Here is a 17,792-nt window from a genome sequence, read left to right as displayed (position 1 = left end):
CCCATTAATATGTGTGACACGACAAATGCAGGCAGGGTTCTCAAAACCGCTCAGAATTTACCACCTGCTTTCCCCAGGAAGCTTTGAAGACGGCAGCCTCAGGCCCTTTCCTGAACAGACAGTAGCACAGACGATTGACTTTGTAAAATGCCCTTGAACATCGAAAAAAGCACAAGGAATTAAAGCCATTGATATCAGAATAACGCCAAGGTAAATCCTGAGCCCAGTGAAAAATCTTTTCGGTGATTTCAGCACTGCCCCACTTCCACTCCGGTGGCTTAAGATCAGGTGAGTGGAAGCTATCACCAGAAATGGAGGTGAGAAATTCACTGTTTCAGGTACGGAGCTGGCACCTCTACAAGGAAGAGTTATTCCCGTGTGATAAAAAGTTATAACACAGAGGTAACTGAAGCCACCTCAAAGCTGTATGACTCAACCAGGGTATGCCTTAGAAAAAGCACGGTATTTCCAAAAGCCAACCCCAGACACAGGAATGCACGCCTATTATTTACATATTTTGATAAATTAATACATTATATCATTCTGGGCAGAATAATTCCTCGTCATCGGGGAAGCCGTTGCACAACAGTCATGTGACTCATTTGTACTGCAGCTGGGAAATTCCTCTCACGCAATGCCCATGCTAGCCCAGCAGAGGCGAGGGGCGCAAAGCCCTATATAAGCCACACGGATCACCCTGAGAGGCATCAGCATCCTCCAGGACAGAAGAGCTCACTGCTCCACAGAGCCCACCCAGCAGCAGCTCCTTGTCCAACGATGAACGGCAAACTCGTGGCTGTCCTGGCTTTCTGCCTGATCTCCGTGGCTGTCTCTCAGGGTGAGTGAATCCCTCCATAGCGCTGTGTAGGCATCTCCGAGACGCTTTTCCTTGCACTGAGGTAGCTTTGCATTGGTTTGGGGAAGTTTCTTTCAGGAGATTGCAGCAACTCCTCTGCAGTCCGAAGGTTTGCTTCACAGAGCCCTTGTGCAGATGAGTTACTGACATCTTGTGGGAAAAACCTTAAGGATGCAACTTGAATTTGCCTTGCTTCTATTTTTCACTCCAGGTGTTAGCAGAGAGAGACAGGATCTCCTCCTTAAGTGTCTGAATGTTTCACTTCCTTCCCACATAATGAGCAGCTTATGATCTCGTATTTGTTACTTAATGATCATACTGCCTCAAGCAAGTAATACACAGCTGGGAACAGAGAACAAATATGAGCACACAACCATGGACAAGCCTCCAACAACGAAAAACTCAAGGGCTCTGTCTTCTGTGTAGTCACCAGTTTGTCAATCCACATGTTGAAATGATGCAACTAACCGTACAGTGTGGCCAGTACAAGTAAACACAGACCATGCAGTTTACTTCGAAAGGATGTGTTCGTTTAGTTTTCAATGTACTTGGGCATGAGCTCATCTGAAACAAGCAACTCATCTTTATTCCATAAGGATTGATTTAGGCAGCTTGGACCAATACAGTATTTTAACTGAGAATGTGGATAAACCAGAGAAGCTGAGCTTTATGTCTGACCCAGCAATGGGCAGGACCACCTCTCCAAACATGTCCTTCCTTTCCTGCCCACAGGTAGGACCCTGGCCAGGATGGGAACCGAGCTCCGTTGCCAGTGCATAGCCACTCATTCCAAGTTCATCCCTCCTAAGTCCATTCAAGATGTGAAGCTGACACAGAGCGGCCCTCACTGCAAGAATGTTGAAGTCATGTAAGTAGCTCTGCAAGAGCCTTCCTCTTCTTCACCTTCCTCCTGCTTCTGGGGCTTTCACGCTTCATAACCATGACATGATGGGATCAGATTTGGTTATTCTTTTGAGAGAGGCAGTATTAAGTAATACACCATGTTCTTCATCGTCTCTCTGACCTTAGGTATTCCCAAACTGATCATTGCTTATCTGTCGTTGGACATATTAAATATTTCTGGGGGTAAAACATTAATTTCAAGGACTGGGCAGTTCTTGATACACGAGACAAAAGTGCCCTTTAAATGCTACATTTATTTATTAGGCAAAAAACTCTTGGGAAAACAGTTTGGGTCAGTCTCCGAAGGAAAAATTAAGTTCCCACGAACTTACACAGGGAAAGAAATGAAATTAATTTGGTCTTAAATAGCATGGAGGAGGGACTGAAAGGTTGAAACTCTCGTACTGCTGAAGCATCTTCTCAGCGCTGGAGGTTTCAGTCGCTTACGTAAACCAATTCAAGCCAAGTACCCATATATATTGAAGAAGGTTTGGGGAGTGCATGGCTGCTTTGGGAGCAGGCACAGAGTCACACAGCTCCTGGGTGGTTTTAGTTTCCTCTGTTGTGGAACACATAAACCAAAACGGCCAAGCGTAACCTAGAGCAGCTGGGCTGAATTTATACTCATCTACAAATGCAATATCACACTCTGTGAGTAAAACCGATCCATGCAGTGGTTTCCTGACTTCTCTTTAATCTTTCTTTTGCAGAGCTACTCTGATGGATGGCAGAGAGGTGTGCTTGGAGCCCACTGCTCCCTGGGTGCAGATAATCATAAAGGCAATTTTGGCCAAGTAAGTTCCATTCCCTTTCCATTTGGGCAGCCGAGTGCTAAACCTCCCCGAAAGGCCAGTTCTTAGTGATACTTCCCATTTTCTCTTCATCAGATACAAGAAACCAAGGAAACTTGCTGATTAATTACAGGATACTGTCACACTTAGTCTAGAGTCTGACTGCCGCAAGGTCCTTGTTCAAGCCGATACGTCAATACTAAACCTTTGAGTACCTGCAATTTGGTCTGGGAGGAAAGGAACTCAGAAATGTTTGGCTCCCTTTGAAAAAAGAGGCTTTAAAAAAATGCATCTTTTCCTTTCTCACAGTACCGTATGTTAACAAATCCTATTTCTGAATTAATGAGTTTCTTGATGCAAGAAAATGCAGAAACTCCTGCAGCAGAATTTCCTAGCTGGGCACCAGAGATGCACACACTGGGATTCCAGTAATTGCTTTTGAGATGTCACCTGTCTTGTTTCCATGCCTCAGGACAGCCCATAGAGTGGCAAACAGACCACTCCACTGTTTGGTCAATGCTAAGCAGTGATAACTACCCTTGAACCTCCTTTTAAATGATTCTCTTCCCTCACCTCTTCCTAGGGCTCAACTCAACTCTGACTCGCCGCTCTAAGAAACATCAGGACAAACAAATCTGGGAACTGCCCCCACTCCTCCCTTGAGAGAAGCATTTGGGAAGAGCATCATTTGAACAGTGTGCATCTGCCACCTCCTCCGCCAGTGGTGCTCTGTTTCCTGCGGATTTGGTTACTTATTTATTGACTGATTTCACTGCATCTATTTAAGAAAGCCTTTTGGAACGGGCAGTGTTGCCTGTTCATTGACACTGAAGATGCCTGAATAGGAAAAGTGGTTTGATAAAGGAAATGGAGGACGCTTGGCAACCACTTCAGCCAAACACACCTGGGGAAGTGCATGGCACTCGCAGCACGGCTCGTTTACACTATTTTGCTAAGACGCCAGCAAACTGATATTTCCTCCTGCTCCCCTGGAGTGCGCTAGTATGTTGTGTCAACAGCAGGTTCCTGAACCACAGCCAGCCTTGTGCTGGGAGCTGGGATTTCTCACTTGGAATATCTGTCCTATGGAATCTGTAAGACAGTCGGTTTGGTATTTATTTATTGTGATTTCCATGGTATTTATAAATGTATTTATTGTGTGGTTTTGATACAAGAAAGAAAATGATGATAATTTATTTAATTTCTGCTGGATTCTCCATTCCTACTATTAATTTATTAAGAACTATTCACAGACTCAGTGCTCTGTACAAGGACTTGGTTGTATGCCAAATTAGCTCCTTACTCAGCTAGATGGAAAAACCTCCACCCTGTATACACAGAATTTGCTTGTGAGAGTGTCATTATTCCTAACAATGTATTATTAAATGTTTTCTATTAAAAAATCCATTTGTCATCTGTTTGTTAGTTCCCATTTTCATTAGCTTTATTTGGAAACAGTCTGCTTCACGGCTTTTTAACCTCCTCAGCCTGATCTCTGGAACTGAAATGGGAATTTTTCATACCTAGTAAAATAACTCACCCTGTTAGGGTGCCCTGACATTACTGAAGGCAGTAACAAACTCCCTTTCCTCTCTGCAGGCAACTCCCAGTGCTTGGGCACTGGTGGGCTGCAGGGCAAGGCTCCTCACTTAAATACCTTGCAGGCAAGCACATCGTCCCCTCAGATGCCAGAGTTGTAACGATCAGCACCAGAGTTGTACCTCTTTACTGCATCAAAAAGCCACAAACTGACTATCAAAATGGGAATTCGTGACCTGTCTTTTGGTGCCCCAAATATCCAGTATTTGCCCTTGTGTAGCACCTGCTTCCTGTTCTGATGCCTGGGGTGGAGTCCCAGCACAGTTAGGAAGAGAGTAGTAGTAGAAAACATCCATGCTCAACAATTCTCTGGAATCATCAGCTCAAAGTGCAACGGTGGCCAAACAAAAGCCAGTGACACGGAGGAGAATTGAAAGAATTTAAACCACAAGGGTTGAGGAAAGAACAGTCCAATAACTAAAGCATAACACAAACCTACTACTACCACTACTAATCATAATCAGAAGGGAAATAACAAGGGGAGAGAATATGAAACTGAAAAGGGAAGGGGGAAAAAAATAAACACAAGTGATGCACAATGCAATTGGTCGCCACCCGCCGACTGATACCCAGCCCTACCTGAGCAGCCTGAGCAGTGATCGGGTCCCTTCTGGGTAACTCCCCCCAGTTTATATACCGGGCATGACGTGCTGTGGTACAGAATACCCATTCGGCTAGTTTAGGTCGCCTGTGCTGTCTCTGCTCCCTGTCGGCTTCTTGTGCTCCTCCTCACTGGCAGAGCATGAGAGACTGAAAAGCTGCTGCATTACTTAGCAGCAGCTAAAACATTGGTATGCTGCCAGCATTGTTCTCGGACTAAAGCTGAAATCACAGCACCGCACAGCTAGTAAGAAGGAGAGAAATAATGTCACATCTGAACCGAGGACGTGGGGTAATGGTTGGAGTTGATCTTAAAAGTCATTTCCAACCTAGCTGACGCTATGATTCTATGATTAATTTCATAGGCAGAACCCATTAAAAAAGGGCAAGCAATGTAACTTCCAGGAAAAGCAGATGCTAAGTTCATGGGGAATTATAAACCCTGAACAAAATGCAACCACAGTTTCAGGGGCGTTTGCTAGGTTCAAGTGAACCCTAAGGTTTTGAGGTTTTTTTCATTCAACTTTGGAGGAGAGCCCAGGGGGAATTTTTTGCTTTAAAGCCACAGTACCTGTCATTATGGATTTTAACACCCCGCCTTTCACCAAGATGAGGTGAAGGATGTGTTTCAAGTGAAATGGTAACAGCCGGCATGTTTCAACGGACCACAAGGCTCCGCACTCGGGTGTAAAGGGGGCTTCTGGCAAGATCTTGCCAAAATAATCGTAACAGTGCAGAAAACGGTTTCTTCCTTTGTTTTTCTCTGCAGAGAGAGTTATCAAGGGTTGACAACTACTCCGCTAGTAGTAAAGGCAGCTAGCAAGCCCTCACGCCACCAGAGTTCTGTTGATGGACACCACCTAAAGGAAGGTGACAGAACACAGAAAGAACAAAGGTGAACAAACCACTAGCAAGAAACACCAGCAAGTTCCTAAACAATAAAAAGCCTGTATAATCGTGAACTCTAACAGTGGTGAAAAGCACACATGTCAACACAGGCACCTCCCCACCCACTGAGTTCCACAGCTCGATCAATGGCAGACCTGTCATAATTCGTGACCTGGAAACACAGAAACATGAGTGGGCAGCAGTTCTGGTGTGAGCCATGGAGTTCTGGGCCCCTCAGTTCAAGAAGGACAGGGACCTGCTGGAGAGAGTCCAGCGCAGGGCAACTAAGATGATTAAGGGAGTGGAGCATCTCCCTTATGAGGAAAGGCTGAGGGAGCTGGGTCTCTATAGTTTGGAGAAGAGGAGACTGCGGGGGGACCTTATTAGTGTATATAAATATATGAAGGGGGAGTGTCATGAGGATGGAGCCAGGCTCTTCTCAGTGGCAAACAATGATAGGACAAGGGGTAATGGGTATAAACTGGAACACAAGAGGTTCCACTTAAACTTGAGAAGAAACTTCTTCTCAGTGAGGGTGACAGAACACTGGAACAGGCTGCCCAGGGAGGTTGTGGAGTCTCCTTCTCTGGAGACATTCAAAACCCGCCTGGACACATTCCTGTGTAACCTTATCTAGGTATTCCTGCTCTGGCAGGGGGATTGGACTAGATGATCTTTTGAGGTCCCTTCCAATCTCTAACATACTGTGATACTGTGATACTGTGGATGCAAGGCCAGCATCATTCACTGCCTATCAGGTACCCCATCCTATAGCAGGCTGGAGGAAATGTAGCTCCTGCTACCAGGAAGAAGCCCCTGGGATGCTGCCAGAAGCCTCACTTCTCCCTCTGCCAGCCAGAGGCCAGTGCCTGTCAGGCACAGACAGACTGTGACTGGCTGCCAGTGTTGCAAATACAGTCGGGACTGGCAGAGCAGTGCAGAGCCAGGGGGGCTGGAACAGGATGATCTTGAAGGTCCCTTCCAAACCAAAACCACTCGAGGATTCCATGAATACTCGGGCTGCTGGACAAGAGGCCACTTGTGCTCTAGACTGCTCCGGTGCCCTTCCTCTCTGCCCACAAGAGGGAATACTCATCCCTTCCCAGCCACAGCGTCCTGAGCGGTGACTGATGCCCCACAAGGAAGTTCTCAGCACCACGACTTTTCAACACGACCTTGCCCAGCAGCCAGACTTGCAGGCTTTGGCTTTGTTGTCTGTTTTCACGCACACAGGACTGGGGAGGGGGCAGCAGGGTCACAGCAGCAGCACCATCAGCAACAAGACTTTTCCTGACAGCTCCCATGCACCTGTGCCACAAGGACTGTGCCTCTGGTCATCCCATCAACAGCCACGTAGGCTTCGGGGTTACAGTGATCCTTGTCTTGAGAAAGAAAAGAGAGGAGAAAACACATGGGAGAGCCACAGGTTTTCAAGGCCAGAGGAGACTGTTCAGCTCATCTTGTGTGATCTCCTACATCCGTTAGGCCAGAGAATCCTCACCTACTGTTGATGTAGGCATTTGCTAAATTAGGAGGAGAAACAGAAACAACAGTCACAGGGAAGGGCACAGGAAGACTAAACTTTCATAAAGGCCCTAAGGTAACTCTAGTAGCATCAACAAGCTTATTCTAAAGCTGCTCTTTAAATTCACACCTCTGCTCTACCAGCAAACAACAGAACAAGATCCTTACCACAGAGCAGGGATCTTTAGACGTCTCTCACGATTACAGTCATCACTTTCAACTTGCCTCCCCTTTACACTCCAAACCATTTCACCTTTCCCTTGCCTCCCCTTTGCAGGTCAGTACTACACATAGGGACAGCATCCAGGACTGCAGGCTCTCCAGCAGCAGGCTGGATTCACAACACAGCTGGATCACAGCATCCGAAGACCCAGCCTTGAAGCACTGCAGGTCTCCCCAGTTCTCTGCTTGAAAGGCAGCACCCCATTCCCAAGGGCTCCATAGGCTGACAACACACGCTTCTCTAGAGCATAACTCCTCGCGGAAGGGGAAGTGCTCTGCAAATGTTCTCACACAGCGTTGCAAGAGGCCGGTGTTTGGACACACAAGTCTGCAGTTCAGTAGGAGCCCAACAGCAACACACAGCTCCTTTGTTTACTTTTATGTGAACATGGGAGGAATTCCTAAGCAAAGAGCAACTGCAGCCTGAGGAAGCAAGTGCCTGCCAATAACTACAAGTCCCTCTAAAAGATTTCACAGTGGTGAAATGGGAAATACACTTTAACGCCCTGGTAATGGTGGTATGTATCTAGCAAAAGCAGGCTGGATAAACAGGCCACTACTTAGGAACCCAGCTCCCAAGTGTTTCTACATTGAACTTACTGCGTGGACAGCTGAGCTGTCTCTTTTACTCTAGAAAGTGCGTGAACCCCTACCCCCTGGACACGGCTGGTACTTATGTCCCAGTCACGCTCCTCCATCCACAAGCCTCACCTGGTTGATATGAGGCAGGACTGACAGGCAAAGTCCTGTCCCAAGACAAAAGATCCACATTTGTGCTCTCCAGCGGTTCATCTGCTGTCCACTGACAGCATCGTCAGCTGATGCCTTTCAGGATCGGTTTCTCCAAGCATCTCCAGAGATCTGGAAGAAGGAGAAGTGGAGAGTGATGGAGATTCTCAAATCATAGAATCGTGGAATAGTTTGTGTTGGAAGGGACCTTAAAGATCACAGGGAAGAACTTCTAATATCTCACCTCAATCTCCCCTCTATGAGCTTAAAGACATTCCCCCTTATCCTGTCCTTACAGGCTCTAGTCAAAAGCCTTTGGGGTTGCCTCCCACCTTGTGGTGCTTCCACGCCAATGCACCCTAAATCATCGTGGAGTTACAGAACAGGTTCTACTCAGGGTTCCTAGCTGTGTTCCTAGATTAGTGTTGCTGACTTCGATTAGTTTAATAACTAATTATTAATCCTTATATTGGACTAGTGATTTTTATTAGCTCTTGAGAGACCAGGAAGAGGGCTGAAAAATGCGTCACTGGAAGTGTTTGAAGTCGAAACAGCCACAAAAAGGTGAGTAAGAAACAAACCCAGTGTAAGGTAACAGATGAGCATTTGAAATTACTTTTATTAGGATACATTTTTACAGCAAACTTCTGAAGGCAACAGCATTTACTCAGTTTGTGTACCAGGGAAGGCTTGCAGGAACATGTTTATCTGGAAACAGACTTGGTGGAGAACAATGGTGAAGAAAATCAGAGGAGATGAGGCCAGATGAGCTAAGTGAGAGCCAGCAGACATGATTTGCACGTTCACAGCAACTTCTGACAATATCTGAGAGCCATTTTGGTTTTATTTCACCTGGGAAATTAAGTCTAAAAGGTTACACTTTGCAAGACAAATTTACAGTTATGAAATTTGAGTTGTAAATATCAGTGTTTGAACAGATACTGCATTAATTAGACAAATTATTCTGAAAATATTTGAAGACCATATAGTTAAAAGTATTTCCACTCTGCAGAGGCCCCAGCAGCTTGTTAAATTTGTGTTGCAGTGACATGCACATGTGGGTGATTGAGGTAAGTTCCTGGAGAGAAAAAACATGAGGTACGAGGATTGGAGTGTCTTAGCCCTTTAACTACACAGACAATTGAGTTTGTTCTTAGTAATAAACAAAGAAAGGCAGACGAAGTGAGTTTAAATAAAGCTTTTTTAATAGATATATACCATAATCTATTAAGTGGCAGTCCCAAACACACTGGGAAGTAGAGTAGCAGCAGCTGTTACGCACATTAGGTCTCCGGGGCACACATCATGCTGCAGCAGCTAGCAGGGGCCAGTGCAAGGCCACCACATTGGGCTGTGGACTCCTTGCAGCCCAAGCCCAGTTAGCACTAGCAGGCACCCTTCTCCAGTACCTCCCTGGCAGCAGTTTAGTCATTCACACAACTGATCATTCTCATCAATGATGTAAAAATGGTTGTTGATCTAACAGTCTTCAATTTCAGGGGATTTAGAATCATAGACTCACAGAACAATTTGGGTTGGAAGGGACCTTAAAGCTCATACAGTTCCAACTCCCTGCCATGGACAGGGACACCTTCCACTAGACTGGGTTGCTCAAAGTCCCATCCAAACTGGCCTTGGTAGGGCTTTGAGCTATCTATTTCACCAGATACTCCTTAATTTTTTACACAGGTGTCCAAAATTCATCACTGTAAATGAAGGCTTGAACTCTCTGTCAAGCACTGTAGCAATAGGACACGGGGTAATGGGTTTAAACTTAAAGAGGGGATGTTCAGGTTAGATATAAGGAAGAAGTTCTTTACGGTGAGGGTGGTGAGGCGCTGGCACGGGTTGGCCAAAGAAGCTGCGGCTGCCCCATCCTTGGCAGTGTTCAAGGCCAGGTTGGACAGAGCCTTGGGCGACATGGTGTAGTGTGAGGTGTCCCTGCCCATGGCAGGGGGATTGGAACTTGATTATCTTAAGGTCCTTTGCAACTCAAACCATTCTGTGATTCTGTGATTCTATGAAATTCAGTGTGCCTTGCTCTGAATTTGCTGTAACAAGTAGCTCTTGCAGCACTAGTAAGCTGGCTACTGCATAGCACACAGGGTCCAGTGAGGACCTATGCAGATACTAGGAGCTCCAGGAGGGGACCATCCAGCTCCCTGTCCATATGTCTCCAGGAGCAGCTGGACTTTTACTGCTCAGATGCAGTTCCTGTCTCCTCAATCACTTTTGCGTAGCATTTCATGCCTGGAATTACTCTCATTCCTGCACCAGTTATAACCTGTGCTCTCCACAGACCTAGGCCAGCACATTGTCCAACTCAGAGGCCAAAAGACAATCTTATTCTTCTACAGCTCTTTAGCTGATTAACCATCTTGGTTGACTGGATTTCTGCAGTGGGGATTGCCTCCCACCAGCATGGTACATTCCCAGTGATGTAGAAGCTGGGACAATACCATTTCAGAGCCTGAATCTGCATTTCCAGTGGGCAGCTTGTTCAGATTCTTCTCTTGTAAGGACATGTGTAATGGCTAGAAGCAAGGTATTGCCCACAGGGCTGAGAATGACAGTTTCAGATGGATCAAATTCCAAACTGGAAGACACGCCCTCCCAGTAACTGCACAGGGAAGAAGCTTTCTAGAATTTCAGCATCTTCTAAACAGCTATTGACTTTTTATGTTGCCTTAACAGGAACAGGCAGAGCTCATAGTCCAAATCAGATAGTGATTTTATATACCACTGTTTTCCATGTACCTCCATCCTCATCTGGCTTTGTTCATCCAAAGACAATCAGATGTCCTCAACCCTGAGATCACCTGTTAGACTTGTTCATTCCCATGGACCCCAGTGTAGGTTGTAAATGTGTTAGCCAAGCACTGAGAGAAGATTGAGCCTTTCAGTGTTAGAGAGGCTGTTGTTTAATCCGGCACCACTGGAATGCCACTGCCTCTGCCATTGAGCTGACATGTAAGTGCCATCCGCAACATGGAGAGCTCACTGTGCTCTGGGACCCTACTCTGAAGAGCCTGGGTCTTGGATATCTGACTGGGAATAAATATGTGATCCCTACAATCAGACACTCATGAATAGAATATAAATATGACACAGTAAGTACATTGATGTATCTACTCTTGGTAAAATCAGCTTGACAGCTGAATGCCCAGTGGGGTTATTTGATGTTGTAATATGAAAGCAGCATTATGGAAGAATAGGGGCCACCCAGAACAGTGATTTTCAGCAAGAAGATTAAGCAGAGTTGAGGAGGGTCTCTGTCAAAGGGTGAACTTTCTTAGAGACACCCAAGGAGCCACAGAGATCTCTTCAGAGCATCTCAGGATCTGGAACTGTGTCAGTTTGCAGAGGATGAAGTTCTGGGGCAAAAAAGGTAGTACCTTTGAAGGTCTGACTGGTAGGGTAGTAACCATTGACAGCATGACAGTGAACAGCCTCTCAAACCCCTTGAACTCCGCCACACGTGGGCATGTTCAACAGGGCATAAGACAGTGCTGCAAGGCTGTATGCTAGAGATAATTCATAAGTTCATGACACAGTGTCATGTACTGCAACAAAGTCAAGGAAACAATGTATGATTTGCATTGTGTTCATCAGAAATTCAACTCAGACTGATTATTGGTAGACTCTTGGATAAGGTTGGGGTATTTCTAATGTGACTCTATTTTCTGTATTTCTAATGTGGGATTGAGGTTCAGTGGAGAAAAGACATTTCCCATTTCTTCCTTTTGCTTGTGGAGAAAATACAAACTTGCAAATGTATGTCTGTGATCCAAAATGCATTAGAATTAGGTTATTGCTGAAGTCTGCTTTATTATTTGGTACATCCTAGGATGAGGAGAATCATAGAATCACACAATGGTTTGTGTTGGAAAGGACCTTAAGATCATCCAGTTCCAAACCCCTGCCGTGGGCAGAGATGCCTCACACTAAACCATGTCGCCCAAGGCTCTGTCCAACCTGAAACAATGCCAACCTGGACTTGGAATGCTGCCAGGGATGGAGCATTCACAACATCCTTGGGCAGCCTGTGCCAGTGCCTCACCACCCTCACAGTAGCAAACTTCTTCCTTAGATCTAACCTGAACTTCCCCTCTCTAAGTTTAAACCCATCACCCCTTGTTGTGTTGCTGCAGTCCCTAATGAAAAGTCCCTCTCCAGCATCCTTGTAGGTCTCCTTCAGATATAATCTGGGGACAGTAATTTCCCCCCCCCCACACCCCTCAACTAATTATACAGTGCTTTGCAGCTTGAATCTTCCCATTTGTACACAACCTAAAGGCAAGTGTAGAAGTAGCAGAAAAATTAACTGGTTGTTTTTGCCAGGGTGGCTCCAAATGTACCTTCACAGAATTATGGCAATAGATTCAAGTCAGGATCAAGACCTGAAGCTTCTCCGAAACTGTAGGTTAGAACTTGTATGACCATTTGATTGTAGAGAGGACTGGAGTGATGTTTTTAAGAGAAACAGAATATAGGAGACAGTCCACGTGATGACTCAGCTGCCTTAACAAAGAAGTAATTAAAAAAAAATAGTTAGCATGTTGGAAATGGGGCTCAGGTGCTACAGTCACATAAGCCTCAATTGACCACTACAGAGCAGTGACCTGAGCATAAGAGGAGCCCATAGTACAAGAAAGAAAAAGAATGGAGGTTTGTGGGGGGGTTGGGAGCATGGCTCTGTGAGATCTTTTTTGGTGGTGTTATAGAAGCAGGGTGGACAAGGGTTTTTGACTCTTGAAGGCAGAAGTGTACAGCTGAAGAGTGGTACATAGAAAGGAATCTATGAAAGTGGTTTTTTATGGAATACCTTGGGGTTTGGATGAAATATGGGTCTGAAAATCTTACCTGTGGAAGACTTACAGCTGGTAAGCGCTGTGTAAGTTGGCTGGGTGTGGTGAGATGGTGATTTTATTTTATGCTCTAATGGGAGTGAGGAGCTGCATGACTCTTGGATGGGGCAGTTCCCTTTGGTTCTGCCCTTTAAAATATTTTCTAGCTCCAGGCAATGAAAATCCTTGTATGGCTTTATCGTTTTCTGTAATATCAAGTGGATGACTAAATGGGTGTGTATAATCAATGCAAAGCCATGGTGCATGACTAATGGTGCTCCAGACCTGCTCCTCTAATGGTGGTTTATGAGGGCAAAAAGAATGAGATATGCAAGCAAAGTGCAGGTGAAAATCTGTACCTGGGAAGTTCCAGCTCTTTAAAAAATGTCAAACCCCTATACCCTTTAGTACATGTGCTGCTACAAGCATCAGCTCTGCTTCTTTACTATACCTTAAAAACTTGTGGCCCCCAAAATTCAGAAGATGGTATGTGAGGGATTGTGGCACATGATAAATTGTAAGGCATAGCAGTGGATGTGTGCATTGTATATCTACTAATCTGAGATAATCTTCTGCTTCCTGCTTTGTTTTCTGTCCTTATCAGGTGTGTCTGCAAACCATGTCCTGGCACACAAGTTGGCATCACACCTGCTGGCACTTTGGTGGGATGACAGAAAATCATCTTGCTAAGGAATGAGAGTTCCTTTGTGGGGGAAATGCAGTTCTAAATTCACAGTATCACAGTATCACAGTATGTTAGAGAGCCATCCACTAGGACCCCCAGGTCCCTCTCCCCTACACTACTCTCTAACAGGTCGTTCCCCAACCTATACTGGAACCTGGGGTTGTTCCTGCCCAGATGCAGGACTCTGCACTTTCCCTTGTTATATTTCATCAAGTTTCTCCCTGCCCAACTCTCCAGCCTGTCCAGGTCCCGCTGGATGGCAGCACAGCCTTCTGGCGTGTCAGCCACTCCTCTCAGCTTAGTGTCCTTGGTTTGTGGCTATTATCAGTGCAATCCATTGGTAATGTTTGTAATACAAATGAAAGAACTGGTCACTTGGTTAAGTTAATTTCAGATCTTGCCTGATGAGGCTCTACCTTTGTATTACAGTAGCTGGCTCAAAGTCCATGAAGGATTTTTTCTGTTTGGGGTTAATGAAGTTGGCCAGAAACAGCTGTTTGCAAACAGCGTTATGGATTTTCCTTCTCACCATAAAGCACAGCAATCTGTTGTGAGCTTGTGTATCCTGTGGTGTTTATCAGAACACTTCCACTGGAGTCCAGCAAGCATGTAGGATCTCGCAGTGGCTAGACTGCTTCTTGTGACTTGTGTACTACAAAAATAGATTGAGAGTTTTAGTTTTACCCATTTGAGATTTTTTTAGCTCCAGCAGTCTGTTTGTTGATGATTTGAGGCCAAGTTATTAAACAGCTGACCTCAAACTTCCAATTCTCTATTAACTTAAAATGATTTGAATGTTCGTCGTGCAAGGAGCCAGAAATCTAATACAGCCTATAAAGACTTGAAGCAGCATGTTCCCGCCTGTGCTGAAGAAATCATTGTTACCCTTGCATTTAAAGGGTGAAACAGTATAGCCAGGTTTTGGGATGTTCTTAGATTTCCAGGAAATATAAACTATGTTTATTATGCTAAATGAAAAAAAAAAACCCAAACAAATGAAAAAACCCAACACACACACACACACACACACCCCCCCCCCCAACCTCTGTGTGCCTTGATTATTTATTTCCTGTGAAAGGAATAGAAGCAGTCTCTTTCTTGGAGCTTACAGTGAACTAATTCCTGTATGTGTCCCTAAAGTTTCCCCCCCCACCTCCATGTGATACCTATTCCTATTCTGTGCTGACCACTCTTCACAAAGTAGTTAGTGAGTAATTTTATAAGACTCAAGTGAGATCACAACTAGGCTGTTGGTGGGAGTAGTTCAGTTGGGAGAGAAACAAACCTGAGCCATTTTCACTAACTGGAAGTGTGAACTTCAGCCCTTTATTCAAATTAGGGTTTTCGTTGCTTTATTGTATTAATTTCTTACAGAGAGATCTTTGCATGTGTCAAAGTAATTTAAGCATTGGGTTTTCAAAACTTGCTTCTAAACTTGAAAATTTATTCAGAAAAACTTGCATATATCTTAAAAAAAAACCCAACAAAACAAAAAAAAAAAACAAAAACCCAAACAAAACCTTACAAGCTGGGAGTCGGGATGAAGCCTGAGTTACACTGAAGGGTTAAGTGTCATTGCCCTGTTGTAAGCTAATATTATTGTCTTCAGATCTAAAAATACTTGGATACCTCCTGGTACCCAACAGTAGAAGTGTCTAGCGGTGTGGCATATGTGTCTGTCGGAGATCCAATGTTATCTTGCTTTGGAGACTTGCAGGTGCCAGGCTGTGCTTGCTCTCTGATCCCGAGAGGATCAGGCAGAGTCTGAAGCTGCGCCAGAAGAAAATCAAACCTCTGGTTTTAAGCAAGTTGGGGTGTTGTATGGATTTTTGTTAAACAACTGCACAAGAGACGGGGCAGCTCCAGGGGTTGAGCTTGGTGTGAAGTTCCAAGTCTACCACAACATGGAGCTTCTCTGCTGTTGTGAATTGAGCAAAAATCTGGTGTCTTGGCTCCTTCTTGTGGTGTGAGAGACTTCTCAATGTTATATATACATCAGTGAAACCCTTCTTTGAATATTTTTCAGGTGCTGAGCTAGAAAATGCAGCATAAACTATAATCTTAAATACCAAGTATGTTGTGTTGTGTGCACAAGCTCTGGAAAGAAGTGCCCCAGAGGGTACAGGTGTGAGCAGGAATCAAAACTTCAAGTCTATTCTGCCTCTCTAACATGTAATCATTGAATCAAACAGGTTGGAAAAGGCCTCTAAGATCATCAAATCCAACCATTCCCTGAGGACTGCCAAGTCCACCACTATAAAAGGCAGAAGTAACATAATCTAAATCCCAGAGCCATAAGATGGGTATGAAGGCTATCTGGGGCTCAGTATTTTTCATGCTCTTCTCTCTCTGGCCCAGTGACTTCTAGCTTTAGGCTTGATCTTGTGAATAAATCTCTTGCTATAAATGGATGGGCAAACAGAATTTGCCCAGAAGGTGTGTGTTGGTTCAAATACTTTTTTTTTACAGCTTAAACATCTGCTTACACAATTAGCTGCTGAGCATCAGTGTGCTCTCTTACAGACACAACTCTTGCCCACAGAGTAATATCCATAAGGCTATTTTATAGTTAAGCAAAGATTTGATTATTCAGCTGGATGTGATTAAATGATGAAGCTGTGTTGTCACCATTTCTGTTATGTTATAAATCCATAGATCTCTACTTGAACATGATGTGATTGTATGACTTGGTTATTCCAGCAGAGACTAGCATTTATCTGGAGAAGGACTTTTATCCTATGGATTGCTAAACAGACAAGAGGTTAAAGCCTAACAGTGCTTCTTCCAGCACAGGATGTTTCAGGGTACGCCCTGTCGGCAAATAGTTACCAGGAGTCAGGAGGTTGCCTCTCATTATGAAGTTAGAGATTAAAGTGTTAACCAGAGCCTCCCCATAGGTGTAACCATGACTAAGAGAGCTCCTGTCAGCGGCGTGGAGGGAGAGGGAAGCAGGTGGGTAGGTAAATATTCCCGACATGCTCTGAGGTGTGGGGAGTGTCCTGGTTTCCCAGCACTCCCAGTTTGTGAAGCAAAACAGTAATTAAGAGCTCTGGGGGTTCCCTGAAGTGGCAGAGGTAGCTGTCAGCAGTGCGCTGCTGTCATGCCTCTCCAGAGCTCAGTGCAAGGTATGTGAAACTCCTCCTCTGCTTCTGCTCTGACCCTGTGTGCAGGTAAGTGCTGTGTAACGCTGGAGCTGTTCCGCTTGCCGTGCAAAGTGCGGTGTCAGTGGGAAGTAGGGTCCCTTGCAGTCACCCAGAACTCCAGTTGAATTCATTCTGGATGGTTCGGGTGCTGGAGGGAGGGAGAAAGAAATATTTGGTCAGAGGCTGTTGAAGTTCCTAATTCTTGAGGTAGTTTGTGTGAATCAGGTGTGATTGAAACAGGAATAGGAAGTGCTGCCGCTGTTGATCAGCGTGTTCATGGGCACAAGCCTCTGCTGCTCTTCGTTCAGCGTGATTGCAAAGGTCACATCAGTGACCTTGTCTGCCCTTTCTGGCAAGTAAAAGCCGTTGTTCCTGAGGGACCTGGAAAAAAATTAAAGTAACTTCTCTTCATAAGAATGGATTACTTAGTGTTGGGAATAGATTTGGTACGAGCCCCGCTTTCTTGTTATGTGAAGGAAGGGAGCTCATGTGTCTTGCCCCTCCACTCAGTTAGGGGGCCATGTTCACTGATTAATGCTGACTTCTGGTTTCAGCCTCCAAAGCCTGTTCTGAACCTGCCCGAGCAGGGGGGCTGAGCTGTGTTTTGTGCTCAAGCTGTGCTGTTACTCCTCTGTACTGCAGCAATTAGTTTTTAAAGTAAACAGTAAAGGAGTCTGTAAGACAAAAATCCCAAAGAAACCCTTGTTTTCAGTAAGGAAAGATGCAAGTGTTCGGACTAAGTGCTTTCTTTTGTTTAGACCTTTGTTTTTACTGGTGTGGATATGGAACTTAGAGAAAGAAACATCATGAAGGCTAATATAATGTGTGACTAGGTAAAGATGAGGAAGAATATTCTGCTGATGCTTCATTTCTCACGTATGTGAATAAATCCTTAACTTGTTTTTATCTGGTCCAAAATTTGGCTGAATACCATACGCTTCTGAGTCCAGAACATGACTTGGGTATAGGTGCTGTTGTGACTACAGTGCCAAGCTCATTATGCTG

At 44.9% G+C, this 17,792-nt stretch overlaps 1 protein-coding gene across 1 annotated transcript; it reads left to right on the top strand.

Moving 5' to 3' along the window:
• Positions 1-777: 777 nt before the first annotated feature.
• Positions 778-3,230, top strand: LOC308227764 (interleukin-8-like; the record flags this gene model as incomplete). Its single annotated transcript, XM_080630595.1, has 4 exons — positions 778-842; positions 1,593-1,724; positions 2,470-2,553; positions 3,134-3,230. 4 exons carry the CDS (start codon positions 778-780, stop codon positions 3,162-3,164), a joined length of 312 nt encoding a protein of 103 aa, XP_080486721.1. The 3' UTR covers positions 3,165-3,230.
• Between the last annotated feature and the right edge of the window lie 14,562 nt (positions 3,231-17,792).

This window comes from Psittacula echo, assembly GCF_963264785.1.
Source record: "Psittacula echo genome assembly, chromosome: 1".
NCBI lineage: Eukaryota > Metazoa > Chordata > Aves > Psittaciformes > Psittacidae > Psittacula > Psittacula echo.
Note: the sequence above shows the minus strand (reverse complement) of the source record. Positions and strands in the feature narration are given on the sequence as shown.